The 16,836-nt window shown below is 39.0% G+C and overlaps 1 protein-coding gene across 1 annotated transcript in view; it reads right to left on the bottom strand.

The window, feature by feature from the left end:
* The window catches only part of RALGAPA2 (Ral GTPase activating protein catalytic subunit alpha 2), a 324,808-nt gene that overhangs the window by 258,236 nt on the left and 49,736 nt on the right, over positions 1-16,836 (bottom strand). The window contains exon 4 of the mRNA XM_058684743.1: positions 8,674-8,731. Coding sequence (XP_058540726.1) covers positions 8,674-8,731 — 58 coding nt within the window. The remainder of the gene's footprint in view (positions 1-8,673; positions 8,732-16,836) is intronic.

Raw genomic sequence — 16,836 nt, 5'->3', positions numbered from 1 at the left:
CACACATCAAATCATATTTACTCCAGTAATGTATTTCAAGAGATGTTCCACTAAGAAATAGAGCCAGTCTCAACAAATTTCTACAGGTCATATTTAAGTGGATAGATACAACATGTTAGTTAAATGCACACAATTTTGTAACTGCTGTTGCTATTTATAACACTTAACACTAAGATTCAGTGGAAAGTCACCATTGTTATGACTATGTTACAACACTAAGTCACCAACAACACTAAATCACCAAGGGTTGTGAATGAGTAACAGAAGTTAAAATGCCCTCCTCCCTCTACTTCTGTCACCAACCATATCCAGTATTTTTTTGGTCTAGAGCCAGCATTTATTGAGCTAATCTCTCTCACAACTAAGGTTCAAGTGTCTGCTCTCATGGGACTATTTTATCCCACACCTCTCCTTAACCTGGGGCCTTATCCCTTGCCTCCATGTTCATCCATTCTTGGACAAAGGTTGGTCTGCCTCAGTTTAATATTGACTCCAGTATGCCCATGAGGACCTCATGTGGTTGGCAGGGCCAACAGACACTCCACTCCCCAAAAGACTCGAGATAAAGTCCGCTCACACAGCTCTTCTCCTGGACATCTGGCAAATCTATCATTTTGCAACACATTCTTGGAACACTTTCTCCTGGTTATTGTGCGTGACCACTGAGGCTTATCAGCCCCTCCCCTACTTTGAATGGGTCCACAGTTTTATTTTTAATGTTTGGCCTACCCATAGTTGCCCATATCCACTCTTCTCTACAACGGAAAGAAGAAAAATACTTATAAATAGGACAGACTTTACAAAGAGACATACAGAATGTCTTGACCCATATCGGCCAACAGTCCCTGACTTTTTTTGAAATTAACCTGGTAATTTGTTAGAGCAGCAATAGAAAACACATACATGTTTGATGTTTCCATCTTGCAAGAAACTCTTGTACATGTGAAGTAGTATAGCTTGGCATTTACGAGCCAGATTCAGAAGTCAGATTGTTAGGTTCAAATCTAGGTTCTGCATTTACTGTATAACCTGAGTCAGTTACTTAATCTCACTATGCCTGAGTTTTCTCATCTGTGAAATGGGATAATAACAGTGCCTACCATGGGGAATTATTAATGAAGTTTAAATGAGTTAACATATATAAATGCTTAGAACAGTGCCTGCTATATGAAAAACACATTTTCCCCACAAGATAAGGCATCAGCTATTCTCTAAGAAACTCTTTTTAAATAAGAACAGCATTAGAAAGAAAACTTGTGCAGTAGGAGCACACAGAATAGTGTTTCAACATGAAAACTGGTGATAAATACCGGAGAGCCTTGCCTGGCTACTTTAGGTATTTCCTAAGGTCCAAAGTTCACAAAGATACTGCTACTCTAACTACCATTATGAAATCTTTTTCATTTTAATTTCAAAAAGTTTCTCTCTATATATCACATCTGTTTGGAATTTTAAATACCCCATCCAAACTATAATTATACCCACTCCCAAATTTTAGGTGCCTCTTCAACCCTACTGATTGCCACTATGTTGATTCATGTGAGGGAAGAGTGAATAAATGAGTAAATAAAATCTAATTAGTTGGACTGATTCTATGAACTTCTAACTTCTACTGGCTTTTATTGTATTTTATAAACATCCTTTTAATGTAAGTCTTATTGCTTTTAAGGAGGGCTGGGTCTAGGACAAGAAGAGTGAGGGGTCTGCACAAGAAAACTCAATAATCAAAAAAAATAATATTTTAATACAATAGTTTCTAAAAATCAAAATTAGTGCCAAACAATCCATGATGAACATTATTAAGGTTTTAAATAAGTACCAGTGTTCAGCTAAGTCATACTGGAGCCTAACATAAAAGGAAAACTGTGTACCACTATAGATATGTTTTCATATATTTTTAATGGTTAATTTTTTCCCAGAACATTTAAGCATTGAAAAAACATTGAAAAACAAAAAACTCAATATTGAACAATCGAAAATTATTAAAACTCACATTAGCTTAAGTTTTGTTTATAACACAACAGAATGTATTACAATTTTACTCTCCTGGCTTTAACAAAACAAATTCATCAAGATTTTCAAAATCTTCTTTGCCTATGTCATTTTCAATTGTGAGAACTGCCTTGCTTGACAATTTCTCTTGATGAAGTGGCAATCTTTTAGACACCTTTTTAAGGTCACTAGTTCATAAAGATAGTTCTAATATAACTTTAACATTATAAAACTGATTCTTGTGTGGTTTTTATTTTTAAAAAACCCCCTCTGTATATCATGCCTCAAACCAATTAATAAGCAAAGACAGTATACCACCAGGAAGGGTACAAGAACACAGAGAAACACCCTTTAGGGTGCTGATGGTGTGTAAGCCGTGCTGCCAGCTGCCAGTGGAGCAGGAACACAGAACTTCCTGGCACTATAATATTTACAATAAGCACAAAGGAACGCAGTCCACTGGAGGAATTTGAAATTAATCTCAAAAGGAATCAGGGAACTAAATATGAAACATATAAAGTATAGAATTTCTAGAAGAAAACATAGAAGATCTTTGTGATCTTGGGTTAGGCAAAGATTCCTTAGACAGGACACCAAAATCACAATCCATAATAGAAAAACCAATAAACTGGAATTTATCAAAATTAGAAACTTTGAATCTTTGAAGGACACAAGTAAAGCAATGAAAAGACAAGTCAGAGATAGGGAGAGAATATTTCCAAGTCACATATCAGGTAAAGCACATAAATCCAGAATACGTAAAGAACTTTTAAAATTCAATATTAAGAAGACAAACTAAATTAAAAAAAATTTTTTTAATGTTTATTTATTTTTGAGAGAGAGAGAGAGAGGGAGAGAGAGAGAGAGACAGAATGTGAGCAGGGAAGGGGCAGAGAGAGAGAGGGAGACACAGAATCTGAAGCAGGCTCCAGGCTCTGAGCTGTCAGCCCAGAGCCCGATGCAGGGCTTGAACCCATAAACTACGAGAGATCATGACCTGTGCTGAAGCGGGAGGCCGACCGACTAAGCCACTCAGGCGCCCCAAACTAAATTTTTTTTTAAAAGTGGCCAATCAATTCACACGTACACTTTGCCAAAGACATACAGATGGCAAATAGCAGAGGAAAAATGTTCAAAGTCATTTGTCATTAGAGAAATGAAAAATTAAAACCATAGCAAGGTAGTACTACAACTGAAATAAAAAGACTGATGATACTAAGTGTTGATAGGAACGTAAAGTAATTGGAACTCTCATACTACTGGTGGGAATGTCAACCACTCTGGGAAGCAGTCTGTCAACTAAACATATAATTTTATATGATTCAGCCATTCCATTCTCAAGAGACAGGAAAGTACATGTCTACATAGAGACTTGTACACAAATGTTTACAGTAGTTCTACTTGTATGCAAATACTAGAAACAGCCCAAATGCCCATCAACAGGTGAACAGATAAACTATAGTATAACTATACAATGAAATACTATACTACTCAGAAATGAACTATTAAGATATACATCAACACAGATGAATCTCAAAATAATTTTATTGGATGAAAGAAGCCAAAGGAGAGTATATACTGCATGATTCTATTTCTATGAGACTCTAGAAAATCAAACTAATCTATAATGATAAAAAGCAGATCAGTAGTTACCTGGGAACTTGGCAGGGGGGTGGGAAAAAGGCATGAGGAAACCATTGGGAATGATGGCTATGTTCATGATCTTGACTGTTGTAATGATTTCGTAGGTGTACACCTATGTCAAAACTTATCAGAATTAACATCTTCTCTACATAGAGTTTATTATCATCAATTATACTCCCAAAAAAGACCAGCTTTGTAAAAAAGCAAAAAACAGAGCAGGTGGCTTGGGAGTGACTAAGTGAAAAATCGGGAGGACACAGGATTTTCTCAGATACAAATCTGCATAATGACAAGTGTCCAGAAGATAAAGTCAGGAAGCCACAAAGGGTGAGGGGGTCAAGGAGCTGATGGGTAAATAGCTAAGCCATTAAAAAAAAAAAAAAGGCAAGTAAGCAGGAGATCAGAAGACATGGTGGCAATGAGGAGGGACAAGGTACAGTTGAGGGAAGAGAGGTTTCCACAGAGGGGGCAGTGGATGAGGTCTAGAATGGGTCTTGGAGAAAAGAAAGACCACGATCTCACCCCCACAGCTCTGAGGGAGACAGAGAAGACTGAGAGAAAAGCCAGGTATTAGATAGCTGAGGAGGTGAAACAATGAGGCTGAGACTCTAGGACTGTGGCTTAACCCAAGAGGATTTCCAGAGGGCCATGTCCAAAGTGGGAAGGAGAGCAAGAAATGCAGGGCAATGATGATGAAAGCATGCCAGAGAGGACCCTGGGAAGACACCAAGTGGGCTGAGGGGGCATGAGGCTCAGCCATCCGCTGATGGACATGGAGGCATGCAGGGTCCCTGTAGCTCAGCCTGGCTGCAATGCACCTCTGAGGAAGTCCTAGTGTAAAGTGCATGGGAGACCCTGTTCCCTAGGGAAGAGGCAGCTGTGGTGTGGCCTATGATGGACCCAGGGAGGTTGTCAGACTCAGCGTCCGGAGGAGTAGTTAGAGCCCAGTGAGCTGTAGAAACTTTGAGAAATAAGGCTGCTCAGAGGTTGTGTTCACATCCTAAGCACTGTCAGACCACTGTGAAGCCCAAGGCATAAAGCCAGGGGGATACTCTTAAAAAGTCACAAGCAAATCTGCAGTTTTTATAACCAATGCAAATCTGCATTGGTTTTTATATTATATATAAGAAGAACCTAGTTGAGCAAACTAGATTAATAATCACTCATTTATAAAAAACACATATGAGGTACTATGTGAATTTTCCATTAATTGAACCTACTCTTTTAAGCCCAAGAGCTATTTATTTGGAGAATTTTTTATATAAAACATCTCTAGTAAAAAATATTTCTTCCCACCCCTCAGCAAACTTTTACTGCGTACAGGCATAGCACTGTACACTGAATGGGACAGGATTTGCTTTCTAGAGGCTCATGAACTGTAAACCCTCTTAAAGGAAACACACATATAACTTCAGTCCTATACTAATGATGCTTGGGCACATGAAAAGGGGCCACAGCCTGCCCCTGCCCCAAATATCCTTGGTTTACTATTGTGCCATTCTTGGTCATCTCCTCACATCCTGTGACCTCTCATTATCACACAGAGATAAGGCTTTGAGTGGCCACCCTTGTCCATCGTGATTTACTGAACTAAAATGGAGGGACTGTGGGAGGGGGGATGGGCTAAATGGGTAAGAGGCATTAAGGAATCTACTCCTGAAATCATTGTTTCACTATATGCTAACTAATTTGGATATAAATTTTTAAAAATAAAAAAATAAAATAAATTAAAAAATAAAAAATAAATATTACTAAAAAAAAACAAAATAAAATGACTTCAGGAAAATTTTCCCATTTGCAATCAGTAATGGAAATTTATAAACAGTTAAGTAGCAGGTTAGCATATACCATAGTTCATGAATCATGGGATTCGAGCTCTGTGTCGGGCTCTGTGCTAAGTGTCGAGCCTGCTTGAGATTCTCTCTCCCTCTCTCTCTTACCTTCCCTCTGACCCCTCTCTCCTGCTCTCTCTAATAAAAATAAATAAATAAAATAAAACTTAAAAACAATTTTGAGAGAAATGAAATGTCTCTCTTCACTATAGACAAAACAAAATGGCATGATAGGAAACTGACTTCAAACAATGTGTCAGGTGGTATTTCAAACTAATTTCTTCCTTCCCAGGATAAAACCTGGCTATCTGGTAGGTCTGAGAACTTTTCAGACTTGCAGAATGTAGGAGTTGCTCTTATTTTAGGTTTCTATACTTGGTGACACTATTTGTAGTGCGAGGCAGGAAACATACTGAATCAGTGGTGTGCAAACCCAGCTTTAAGATCCTAACCCAGTATTTCAGAGAACCTTGGCCACTACCAACCACAGTAACATTTTATTACAAAGTTTATACAGTAGTGTTCTTCATATTAGTAAGAAATACTAGGTATCTAGAATGTAAAAGATCTAAAATAAGAACTATTAGATACCTAGAATGTCTGGCACTGACTAGTGAAAAGCTTCCTCTCCTTGACTCAAGAGGTTGTGCAGAAGTCAAGAAGATACCAATGCTACGGAAATATTTAAGACACGTTCCTTTCCTCTGAAATCTGGTGTTTCCTTAATATTTACTTAGTTTTTACAACTAACTTCGTCAAGACCTTCAGTGACAAATGATAACCATTTTAACAAATCCGAATAAACTGAAAAGAATGCAAGAGAGTGAGGTATGTCAAAAAATGTGTAAAGTTACAAATCCACAATCCTTTATTGGCAATTTCAAAATCCAGAAAGCTATGAAAACTAACGCTTTTTGTGTGCAATTCACTAGTGGACAGGACCTGACTTGAATCTGAACTCATCTGGTGGCAACTCCTGACTAACCTGACTGAGGCTCTTTTGGATTTAGTTATGCCACTGTTGCTGAATATTCATATCTTAGGCTACAGAAATAAGAATCCTCTTGGTTACAGGGCAGTGCCCAGTCCCTGGGGTGTTACCTATAGACATCAACATTGTGTTAATGTCTGTCATACATCAGTACAGGATGATTTTATATGCAAATGCCCATATTTCAGCATTCTGAAATATAACTCATTCTATACACTAGATAAACTAGCTTATTCTACATACTAACGAGGTAAACAATACCTGCTCTTATGCTGGTTCAAAAGGACTATTCCTCTGCAATCCCAGTCCAAGAGTCACTGTTCATGGTCAGATGCTATTAAACTGGGTAAAAAGCTACTTATACCCACAATTTTAACCAGTCCATGTGGTAACAGCAGCCAGAATTAAGGTAACATCACACCACCCATGAGGCGCATAAAGTTGCACAACACAAATGGCAAATGAATTTCTACACCTAGTTCTAGTAAGCTCATTCAGGCTGAGAAGGGGCTATTAATCTACAGACATTTTAAAGTACTATCTGAAGAAAACAAGTGTGGTTTTCCTATAAGATACGAACAGAATGGAAGGATTATATCTAACACAGATAAAACATACCGCATGTTATTTCTCATTTTCATCCATTCCCACTACACCACGGAGCACTACAAGTCCTTGTGGTATCTCTTCAGATTATACTTATCATTTGATTTTTAAGTTTTTACTTCAAATACACAAGGTTGAAGTATCAACAGAAATGCTATCAATAACTCTATAATGTAAAGGAAAATTTTCTTTGTGTGTTTGAAAGATTTAAAGACCAAGGCACTACCTTAAAGTGAGGATTTAATCATTCAGTTCAGTAGATGTATTTATTATATATACTTTACTAAACAGTTCAGTTTATATAAGGGCCAGTAACATTTTTCACATAAATAGTACTAAATTAAATTTGGGATTCTGAATTTTGAAATATCCATCGAACATGCCATGTTCTTTCAGGTCCTGTGTCTTTCACACATTGATCTCTCATCTAGAAAACCCTTTCTGCACTCATATTTCAAGGCTCAGGTGGAGATTTACCTCTCTTGGAGCCTTCCTCAGGTCTTCTGAATAGAATTGTTCAACTTTCTTTGTTGCTACCAGTATACTTTTCATAGCGACAGTTATACTGTAATTATTTTATTCTCACCTACCCCTCACCCCAGGCAATCAGCTTACACAATACAAGGATGGTGACATATTCTTTGTTTCAGCCTCAGAACTTTGTTTCTCCCTCAATAAATATTTGAATGAATGAATGATCAGATAGTAGGATGCCATTATGAGGTTATGCTCTCTGCAAATATGATCATCTGGCAAGGTATAAAAATTATAGCAACTAGAAGTCTTCTAAGGCAGACAGACCAAACCAGATACTCTTTAAACAGAAAGGTTCACCATCAATATCACAAATTATGCCAGCTGTGCCATGAATATTAAGTTGAGAGGAAATGTTTGATGTCAAGAGCTGCACAGAAAGGGCAGCCGTGGTAACTTGGCTATATTGCAAGTTCCCTCCTGCTGCCACACACTAACGTATTCAAACACAATAGCTCTGATCAATGATAAAGTCATGAAGAACAAGATATTTTTGTAAGAAAAAAATGAAGTCACTTAAGAAAAATCCTCCAGATCAAATGTTTCTCAAACAATTTTTATCCACAGGAATCCCCTTGGGCTCTTGTTACAGACTGCAGACTGTCTTGAGACCTGGTTGAGTGTCGACTTTGGCTTCGGTCATGATCTCACAGTTTGTGAGTTCAAGCCCCGCATCAGACTCTGCTGTCAGGATCCTCTGTCTCCCTCTCTCTCTGCCCTTTCCCCACTTGTGCTCTCTCTCTCTCAAAAGTAAATAAACATTTAAAAAAATGCTGACTGTGATTGGCAGGTCTGGCTGGGGCCGGACATTCTGCATTTTCTAACAAGCTCTCACGTGAGGCTGATGCTACAGATCTATGAACCATTCTTTTTAAATAGCACTTTTAGAGCAGGGATAGATATTATATTTTTCTCCAAAGTCCAGAGTGGACTTGTCTTGCTTTTGACCAACATATCCTTGTTAGCATTCTTTGTTATAACCTAATCTTGATGGTGCTAGTTATATAAAACATTACTAAAAATTTGACTGGAAAAAAATCCATATGATTTTAAAAATCTTTCAATTGTTCTTACCTATACTCTGGTAATGCCATCGAAAGAAAATTCGTTCAGGTAGAAACTGCAGTATTTTCTATAAAACAAATTTAAAAACTGGTAAGATAAAGAGAACATAAACTACACATTTCATGATAGCACTATGTGTGAAAAGTATATACATAGTTCAGAAAAGAAAACAGAAAGAAAACAAATGATTTATAATAATGTAAATAGCACACTTGACCCTGTAGCCCATGGGACAGTGTCTTACTTGCCCCAGGCAACCTTCTTTACCTGAGTACCTTAAAGACATCACTGTCCCGAGTTTAATTCTTCCTAAAAGAAAACAAGGAAAAGAAGGGGGGAAAAAACCTAAAATGATAATTTTATCTTAATTAAATCATAGCCATTGCTTAAGAATTAAAAGAATAATTTCTCAAATGCTAGATGCTCCAGGTTTCTGCTTTTTGGCCTTCAATTTCCCGTTTGCATTATCATTACTAGTCTCTGGATACAGACCAGAGTTGCGAAGAAATATGAACAACAAAGAAGAGAAGACCTTGAACATTCATTCAGTGAAATAACAAAATGAAATTGCTGCCAAGAATTTCTTGAAATTAATAGCTAAGAGTAAGTTTCAGATTGCAGACAGGACTTCCACCTCCTTCGCCCCAAACACTGGAAGGTACAATAAAGAATGAATTTATGACATACAAGAGTATTTGGCTAATAAAAGCAAATCCCTCCCCAAGACCCAAAGGACCTTTTTCTTTTTTCCCCACTCTAAAGTAAGTTTTGGCAAGTTACTGTTGGATCATAAGATTCCTTGTACTTTATTTGCAACCACCTTTTTAAGAAATGTAGAAATTAAAAAAAACAGTCAAAATATTTTCTTGTTATTGAAAGATATCACTATTTTACCACGAAAAATCTTCTTTCTAGGTTATCTAAGCTAATATTCTAACATTTTAAAAGACGAAGGTAAAAAATTTATATCCAGATCTCCCGAATAAGTGTATTTCCAGGCAGCTAATAAACTACCTCCTCCATCTAAACCTGCCTGGGGTTTTGTTTTGTTTCGTTTTCTTATCTTAACTTTCCAAGTGGGTCAATAACATACATGTATCGCATCATTCGTTCTCAGGTGACGACAGTAAATGTATAAGAACGTCTACTGAGAAAAGGCACAACAGGTAAACTTGCATCAAACGCAGGTGATTCCAAATGGCACAGACTTCACACTTGGCCTGGATGCTTTTCCACTCACAGCCTGGCACCGATGGCACCGCCTCGCCATCCGGCTCTCACTGCAAGCGTCACCTCCCCATAGAGGTTTTTCTGGGCGTTCCTTCTAGAAGAGCCTGGCTTCCTCCCCACTGCTCTGATGCTTTCTCTACTGCCCGTTCTGTCCTCTTCATAGCCCTCATCCCTCACTGAAGTCTTCTTCAAGTTCACTCATTTGAAGGCAGTATTTCTTCTACCAGAGTGTAAGCCCTGCAAGCGCAAGAACACCTCTGTCTTTTCCTCTTAAGTACACCCAGCACCTAGAGCATGGCTGGCACACAGCATGTGCTCAATAAATACTCAGTAGAAGAATTCTGCATTCATTTTATTTGTAAAACCATGAGTTTTACAGATCATCCTGACCTTTGCTTTGTCCCTTTGTTCACGTTAACATAAAATGTACCTTTGTACTCCTTATATGTCATTGACTGATGACCGATATTTACGTTAAAATGTATGGGCATTTTTTAAACCCTGAACTTAGTAAAGAAAACTCAAAGAATAAAATCTGTATGATTTAAAAGAATTTTTCAAACTCTGACAAACATAAATAAAAAAATATAAATATATTTAGTTATGGTATTTCTTACAAATTCTTCATACCACACATCTACACGGATGAAAATGCTATAAAACTATATCAAAGACCATTTCTGATTATATATATTAAAAGCTGTATGTGGCTGACCACATGGCTGACAATCACTGACACGAGCTCTCTCCTACATTTTCACTTTTGACTTCCTCTAGAACATGTTGACTTGGTATTTCTTAAGTCCATAACTCTAAAGTGTATCCTATATCCTGTTTTATTCTGTATTAATGTGGACATACTCCCAAACACACTTACACACACACACACACACACACACACACACACACACAATGGACAATCAAATCCCATTTAGTGAAAAATATCTACACACTTGATACCAAGCTTGGTGTCTGAAATGCAAAAATAAGTTCATATTCATAAAATACTTAGTTCTTCCTTCTAAGGGTTTTGTGATTAGTGGGCAAGAGAGATGATAAAGAAAATATCATTCAAGAGGAAAAGAAAAAAGCCCAATAGGAGTTTGTATGAGGAGGTGTAGAGGTGAGGGGGAAAGCACCTCATCTCAGAACCTTCACAGAATGGTTCCAGAAAAAAGGGATGCTTGAGCTGAGACTTGTAGGATTAATTAAATTAGCCTAGTGGAGAACAGGAATAGAAGGAAGAGCATGTGTGAAGGTTAAGAGGCAAAAACAGCTTGATACCTGAAAAGAACAGCAGCAGTTAGAGGGTCTACTTGGTTAGTAGGTAGATGAGGATGGGAGGAGAAGGAACTGGAGAGATAGGTGAGGCCATGATCTCATGAAGCACTGAACAGGTTCAGTCCCTGAACAAGTTCCAGCTTGGGGGGGGGGGCGGGATTTAAGATGACTGAGACGAGAGGCAGAGACATCAATGAAGAGGCAATGGTAACATTTCAGAGAAGGAATGAAATAGCCTGGACAAAGCTCATCACGGTAAAGAGGAGATGCATATAATAATGATATTTGAAGGTAAAACTGTTGAGCTGGCAGTCAGACAGAGTAGTTGTGGTGAATGGAGTACTCAAGAAGGATTTCCTAGTGGCTCAGTATGGCAATACCCCTATCTAAGACATCAAATCCAGAAGGAATCCCAGAATTGAAACATGTCCAATTTGGTTCTGGACATCCTGGAATTGGAGGCGTCAACAGACTTCTTAGAGGAGATGTTCTAGGCAATTAGATATATATTGGTCTGGAAGGCAGAAGCAGGACTTGGGTGGTAACAGAATATAGGCAACAACTGAAGATATGTATGCATAAGGTCCCTCTGAGAGGGCTTAAAATGACAGAAGATGAGACCCTAGAGACATCAGTGCATTGAAGCTCTCTGAAGACAGTAAGGATGAAGAAGGTATAGCAGAAGCTAGAGACATGTGTGCACAGGTCAAAAAAGAAATTTTTGATGTGCCAAGTGTTTGCACATTTATTTATTTTAAAGATTAAAAATACTTATGACTATTTATATGCACAACTAGTTAGAAAAAGTTAAGGATGATGGAAAATATAAGAAACTGATTGCCACCTAACAAAATAACTTCAGTATCAAACCAAGTAAACTCAACGTTATCTGTTGCTCGAAGAACCCATAACCTTCGTCAGCCAGACACCAAACACCAGGCAGGATGGATCAATCTATACATTGCGCAAAGGCAAGTAAATGGCTCTTTGGGGGGAAAAAATAAAAGCAGGTCTTCCCCTTGCAATATATATCAACGTGCGTATAAGATGAATAATACACAAAAGGAAGTAAGTGTATCAACTGGGTTATCTGTTAAGATCCACTATATTAAAAGGGAATCAGAAGTAAATATATCAGTTCTCTATGGAATATTTTAAAAGAACCCATGCAAACACTGTCCTACCAACAAAATGTAAACCTGAACATGCCCAGGAGCTACAGACAAGGCCACAGACAGGAGTGAGAACCCAGAGAGCTGTCTACAAGTTATAGGAAAACATCACAAGCAAAGAGGTTTGTGTGAGAAAATCAACAACTCTGGATCTGAAAATAAAGATCAGGGTCTCAGCAGTCTATTATTGCCAACCCAAAAGAGCCGCTCTATAGCCCAGAAAAAGTACGACCTGGGGATGGGCTACAAGTCTCCAGACGGAAGAGAGAAAGAAGGCCTCCATTTACATCTTAGTTTTACGGTTCAAACTCAAACTTTCCCTTCACTAAAAAAATGTATTACAGGGGTGTCTGGGTGGCTCAGTCAGTTAAGTGTCCCAACTTTGGCTCAGGTCATGATCTCATGGTTTGTGAGTTCAAGCCTTGCGTCAGGCTCTGTGCTGACAGTTCGGAGCCTGGAGCCTGCTTCAGATTCTGTGTCTCCCTCTCTCTCTGCCCTCCCCCCACTCATCTTCTGTCTCTGTCTCTCTCAAAAATAATAAACATTGAAAAAAAGTTAAAAAAAATGTATTACAAAGGCTAATTCAGCATGTTTGATAACAGATGAATAACACTCGTTGCAGGTGGAGTTCTCTGGGAGATGAATGCTGTGGTGGAGTTAGCAGTGCCCTGGTTTACTGGAAAAGTAACATCTGTGCAAGGGAAATGAAGCAGTAGGAGGGGGCAGGGAGCCTCAGACCACCATACAGAGCTGAAAGTATCTGCCAGCCTAGCAGAAGCTCCAGAGCAAAGATGGCACATTAGAGGGGCCATGTGTGCCTGAAAATGGCGAGGTCCTTGTACTACCACCTTGCTCCGTCACTGGCTGGGCATCATGATGAGAAGAGAGCGACTGTGGTTGGAGAGCTGAAGGCACTTACAGCCTCGGGCTGCCAGCTGGCCCTACTCCTTGCAGCTAGGTAGCAAATTCTTCCTTGAAGGGTGATGTGAGCTGCACATCACTCTGTCAGCCACAATAATCTTCCAATTATTAATTAGAATATTCTCATCATATTAAGAGGCTGAAGTACTAAGAGCAGTGAACCCTATTTCAGGGGCATCCTGTCTGCTGGCATTGTTTCTCGTCAATGGGCTGCCGCCGCACATAGACCAAAGCCTCGGTCCATTGAGTGCTTCCTGTCCTTGTTCTGCCTCCTCCTGTGTAGCTCACTCTTCCTGAGGGAATGGCATGGCAAGGACTCAGTGTCCTACTTCCTCGCGCATTCTCTGCCAAGGGTACTGGGTGCCCTGGCTGCATTCTGAGATCATCTTCTGATCCCATTCTGCCACTTGATTTCAAAACGTCGTATAGAAGATGCTGAGAAAATTACCCCACAGATTCAGGATAGATCTTATATTGGGCTATACAAATGCTTGGCATGCCTGTTCTTCAGACCTTTACTTTTAGTCAGGAAATTCAGCACTGAATCATGCTTTTCAGCTTTCCAAAATACTTACCCTATCTCCTTAAGTTTCTTTTCTTACTGTGCAATAGAGAAAAATGTCTTTTTACTATAAAGAAAATAAAAAATGCAGTGGGATGATGTGTATCTAGATGGTTGGATACTGTCAGTAGGCCACTAGTAGTCTCCAACTTGTTCTGAGGTCAGGTCTATCATCATCACCACTTCTGGATAAAAGTTTTCAGATTTATAAAATGGATGGACTTTAAAGACACTCAAAAATAAACTCGGTAAGGTTTGGATATGAAACACCATGCCCCAATCTGAGCTACTAAAAACATTCCAAAATGGACAGAATCTTACACAACCACTCAAAGGTTGAAACATCACCTACACTGATGCTTCTTTTTGTACCCAAATATTGCCAGGACCATTTTTTATGCATTAAAGTCTCTGAAGTCAATAAAAATAAAGCCCCACATGACCATCTGTGTCTAAATGCTAAGCCTGTCCCTCAGAAAGTACCAGATGAAGCCTACCTTTACTGAGGCAATTATGGCATTTCTACTGCAGCTGATATTCTAAGCTACACTACTGTGAATGCCACATAAGCTATTGACATCTTGTTTGTAGTTTCACTGGAGAGTGAAATAAAAAAAAATTTCAAGAAAGCCACACAGTGTGAATAAATATTACTTTTCTGAAAAACACATGACTCTGTTTAATGCTCAGTGCTCAGCTGCATCTATATGGTAATCCATTATAGCACACTTGAAATCAAAATTAGGTATTACTACTGATCAGCACATCAGGGAATCTGTCATTCTTTTAACTGATTATCCATAGTTCTTTTTTCTTCAGAACCTACTGCATGACCGGGAATAATGCGAAATGTAAGCTGGAGTTCATACAGGATGCTATAGTATACTTTAAAACTGCTGATCTTCATTTAATTTGTATGGGAAACATTTTTTCCCCAAATTATTACCAGATGATTGCAACATATCCCAGTAGATTCACACTTGATTTCAATTCCACTTAGAAAGGTAGGGCGGTGAAGAATGAGGACAAGATAACATCCTAACTCACGTGAGGTAATCTACCAAAACAATGACCAACTAAACCTGTTATGTCCAGAAGTAGGGAACACGAGCTGCAACTCTCCCTGAAACTAGCCACATGACACAAGGGTGCAAGGTAAAGGAAGTGTTAACTATGGAAAAAATAGGGAGTTTTATCTAAAAGAACATAAGTCTTAGTTCCTTGACCTTTTGAGTAATAAATGAGAAGAAAACTTCGGACATCTGGGCAGGTGAGTTTAATGGAAATACCATGAAGGCCCAGGCCACAAGGACAGTCTGGTTTCAGAAGGACCCATGGGAAGGGGAGGAGGAGGCTGGTGGCATGGTCACTTCCAGGTAGACCTACAGAGAGGACAACTTATTCTTCAGCTGTCATGGGCCTAGCCATGCATCTCTTACTGACAATGACTCAGCTTTCTGGTGTAGACAAAATATGTACATTGATCTCTGGGTGTCAACACTTGTTTCAGAACTAAAATTTAAGAGAAATGAGTTAAAATAAGGAACTGCATAATGTTAAATATAAGATAGCTACATTGTTAGCTTTCTTTAGCAATTCCTTCTCCTTCTCCTTCTCCTTCTCCTTCTATGGCAATCCCTTCCAGAACAGTACGCTATCTACCTAATCACTAGCCATGCTGTTACTGAGCAAGGAAAGCACAGTTCCATCTTGTTACATCCTCTTCAGTCTTTAAAACTGAAGTGAACCATCACCTCTTCAAAAGGGCCCACATTAACCATATCTCTCACCACACCCCTCACCAGCATGCTTCCCAGTTAGATAAACACAGGACCTACCCTACCATTCGGTGCTAGATTCCTTGCTAGAAGGGACCCTCTGTTAGCCATCTTGTATCCCCAACCTCAAGAACAGCACTTGGCATGTCATGTTTCCTAATAAGCACTGCATGCACAAAGAGAGAGATGAGTGAAAAATTAAAAAAGAGCAAGACAACGGGAATTCTAATTTTAGTTCATGTGTACAGGCAGACACAAGGAAATGTTCTAGTTTAAGGAAGGTGCTCATACTCTAACACAGTAGAAACACAGAACCTCGCAAGTAGGCACTTGATAAAGATAAGAAAGCATGGGGGGAGCTTGGGTGGCTCAGATGGTTAAGCATCTGACTTTGGCTCAGGTTATGATCTCACAGTTGGTGAGTTTGAAGCTCTGTGTCGGGCTCTGCGCTGACAGCTCAGAGCCTGCAGCCTGTTTTGGATTCTGTTTCTCCCCCTCTGCCCGTCTCCTGCTCTCTCTCTCTCTCAAAAATAAATAAACATTAAAAAAAAATGTAAAGGGTGCCTGAGGGGCTCAGTTGGTTGAGCATCTAACTTCCACTCAGGTCATGACCTCACAGTTCATGGGTTCGAGCCCCATGTCAGGTTCTGTGCTGACAGCTCAGAGCCTGAAGCCTGCTTCGGATTCTGTGTTTCCCTCTCTCTCTGCCCCTCCCCTGATGATGCTCTGTCCGTCTCTGTTTCTCAAAAATAAATAAACGTTAAAATTTTTTTTAATTAAGAAAAAAATATAACAAAGCATGGAATTGTGTTTCCAAACATTATAGGAAACCTTAATGCTTGATTAGGTCATCACTTGAGAGGCAATACTTTTCTCAGCTAAGGAGAAAATGAATAAAAATATTTCAAAAGAGAGACTAAAATACAAGACAAAGACCCCTGAAGGAAATATGGGATGTAATAAAAATGGTGGGACATCTAATTTCTCTCTCCTGTATTTTAGAATTCAACCAATATTAAAATGTTGAAAGCCACATTAAGCAATTAAAACCCAGAAAGGGTAAAGGATCCTATCCAACAAGCAAAACACTTAGAGGAATTGCTGCTTAAAGCACAGATGAACCTGCACGGAATCATGTGGGGTGGAGGTGGTGCCCCTCCTGTGAGGGCAGAACACACCAGAATATGCAATGAAGGAGGAGATCATCCTAGAGAAATATGGAAACTCC

This window comes from Neofelis nebulosa, chromosome 9 (assembly GCF_028018385.1).
Source record: "Neofelis nebulosa isolate mNeoNeb1 chromosome 9, mNeoNeb1.pri, whole genome shotgun sequence".
In the NCBI taxonomy this organism is placed as follows: domain Eukaryota; kingdom Metazoa; phylum Chordata; class Mammalia; order Carnivora; family Felidae; genus Neofelis; species Neofelis nebulosa.
Note: the sequence above shows the minus strand (reverse complement) of the source record. Positions and strands in the feature narration are given on the sequence as shown.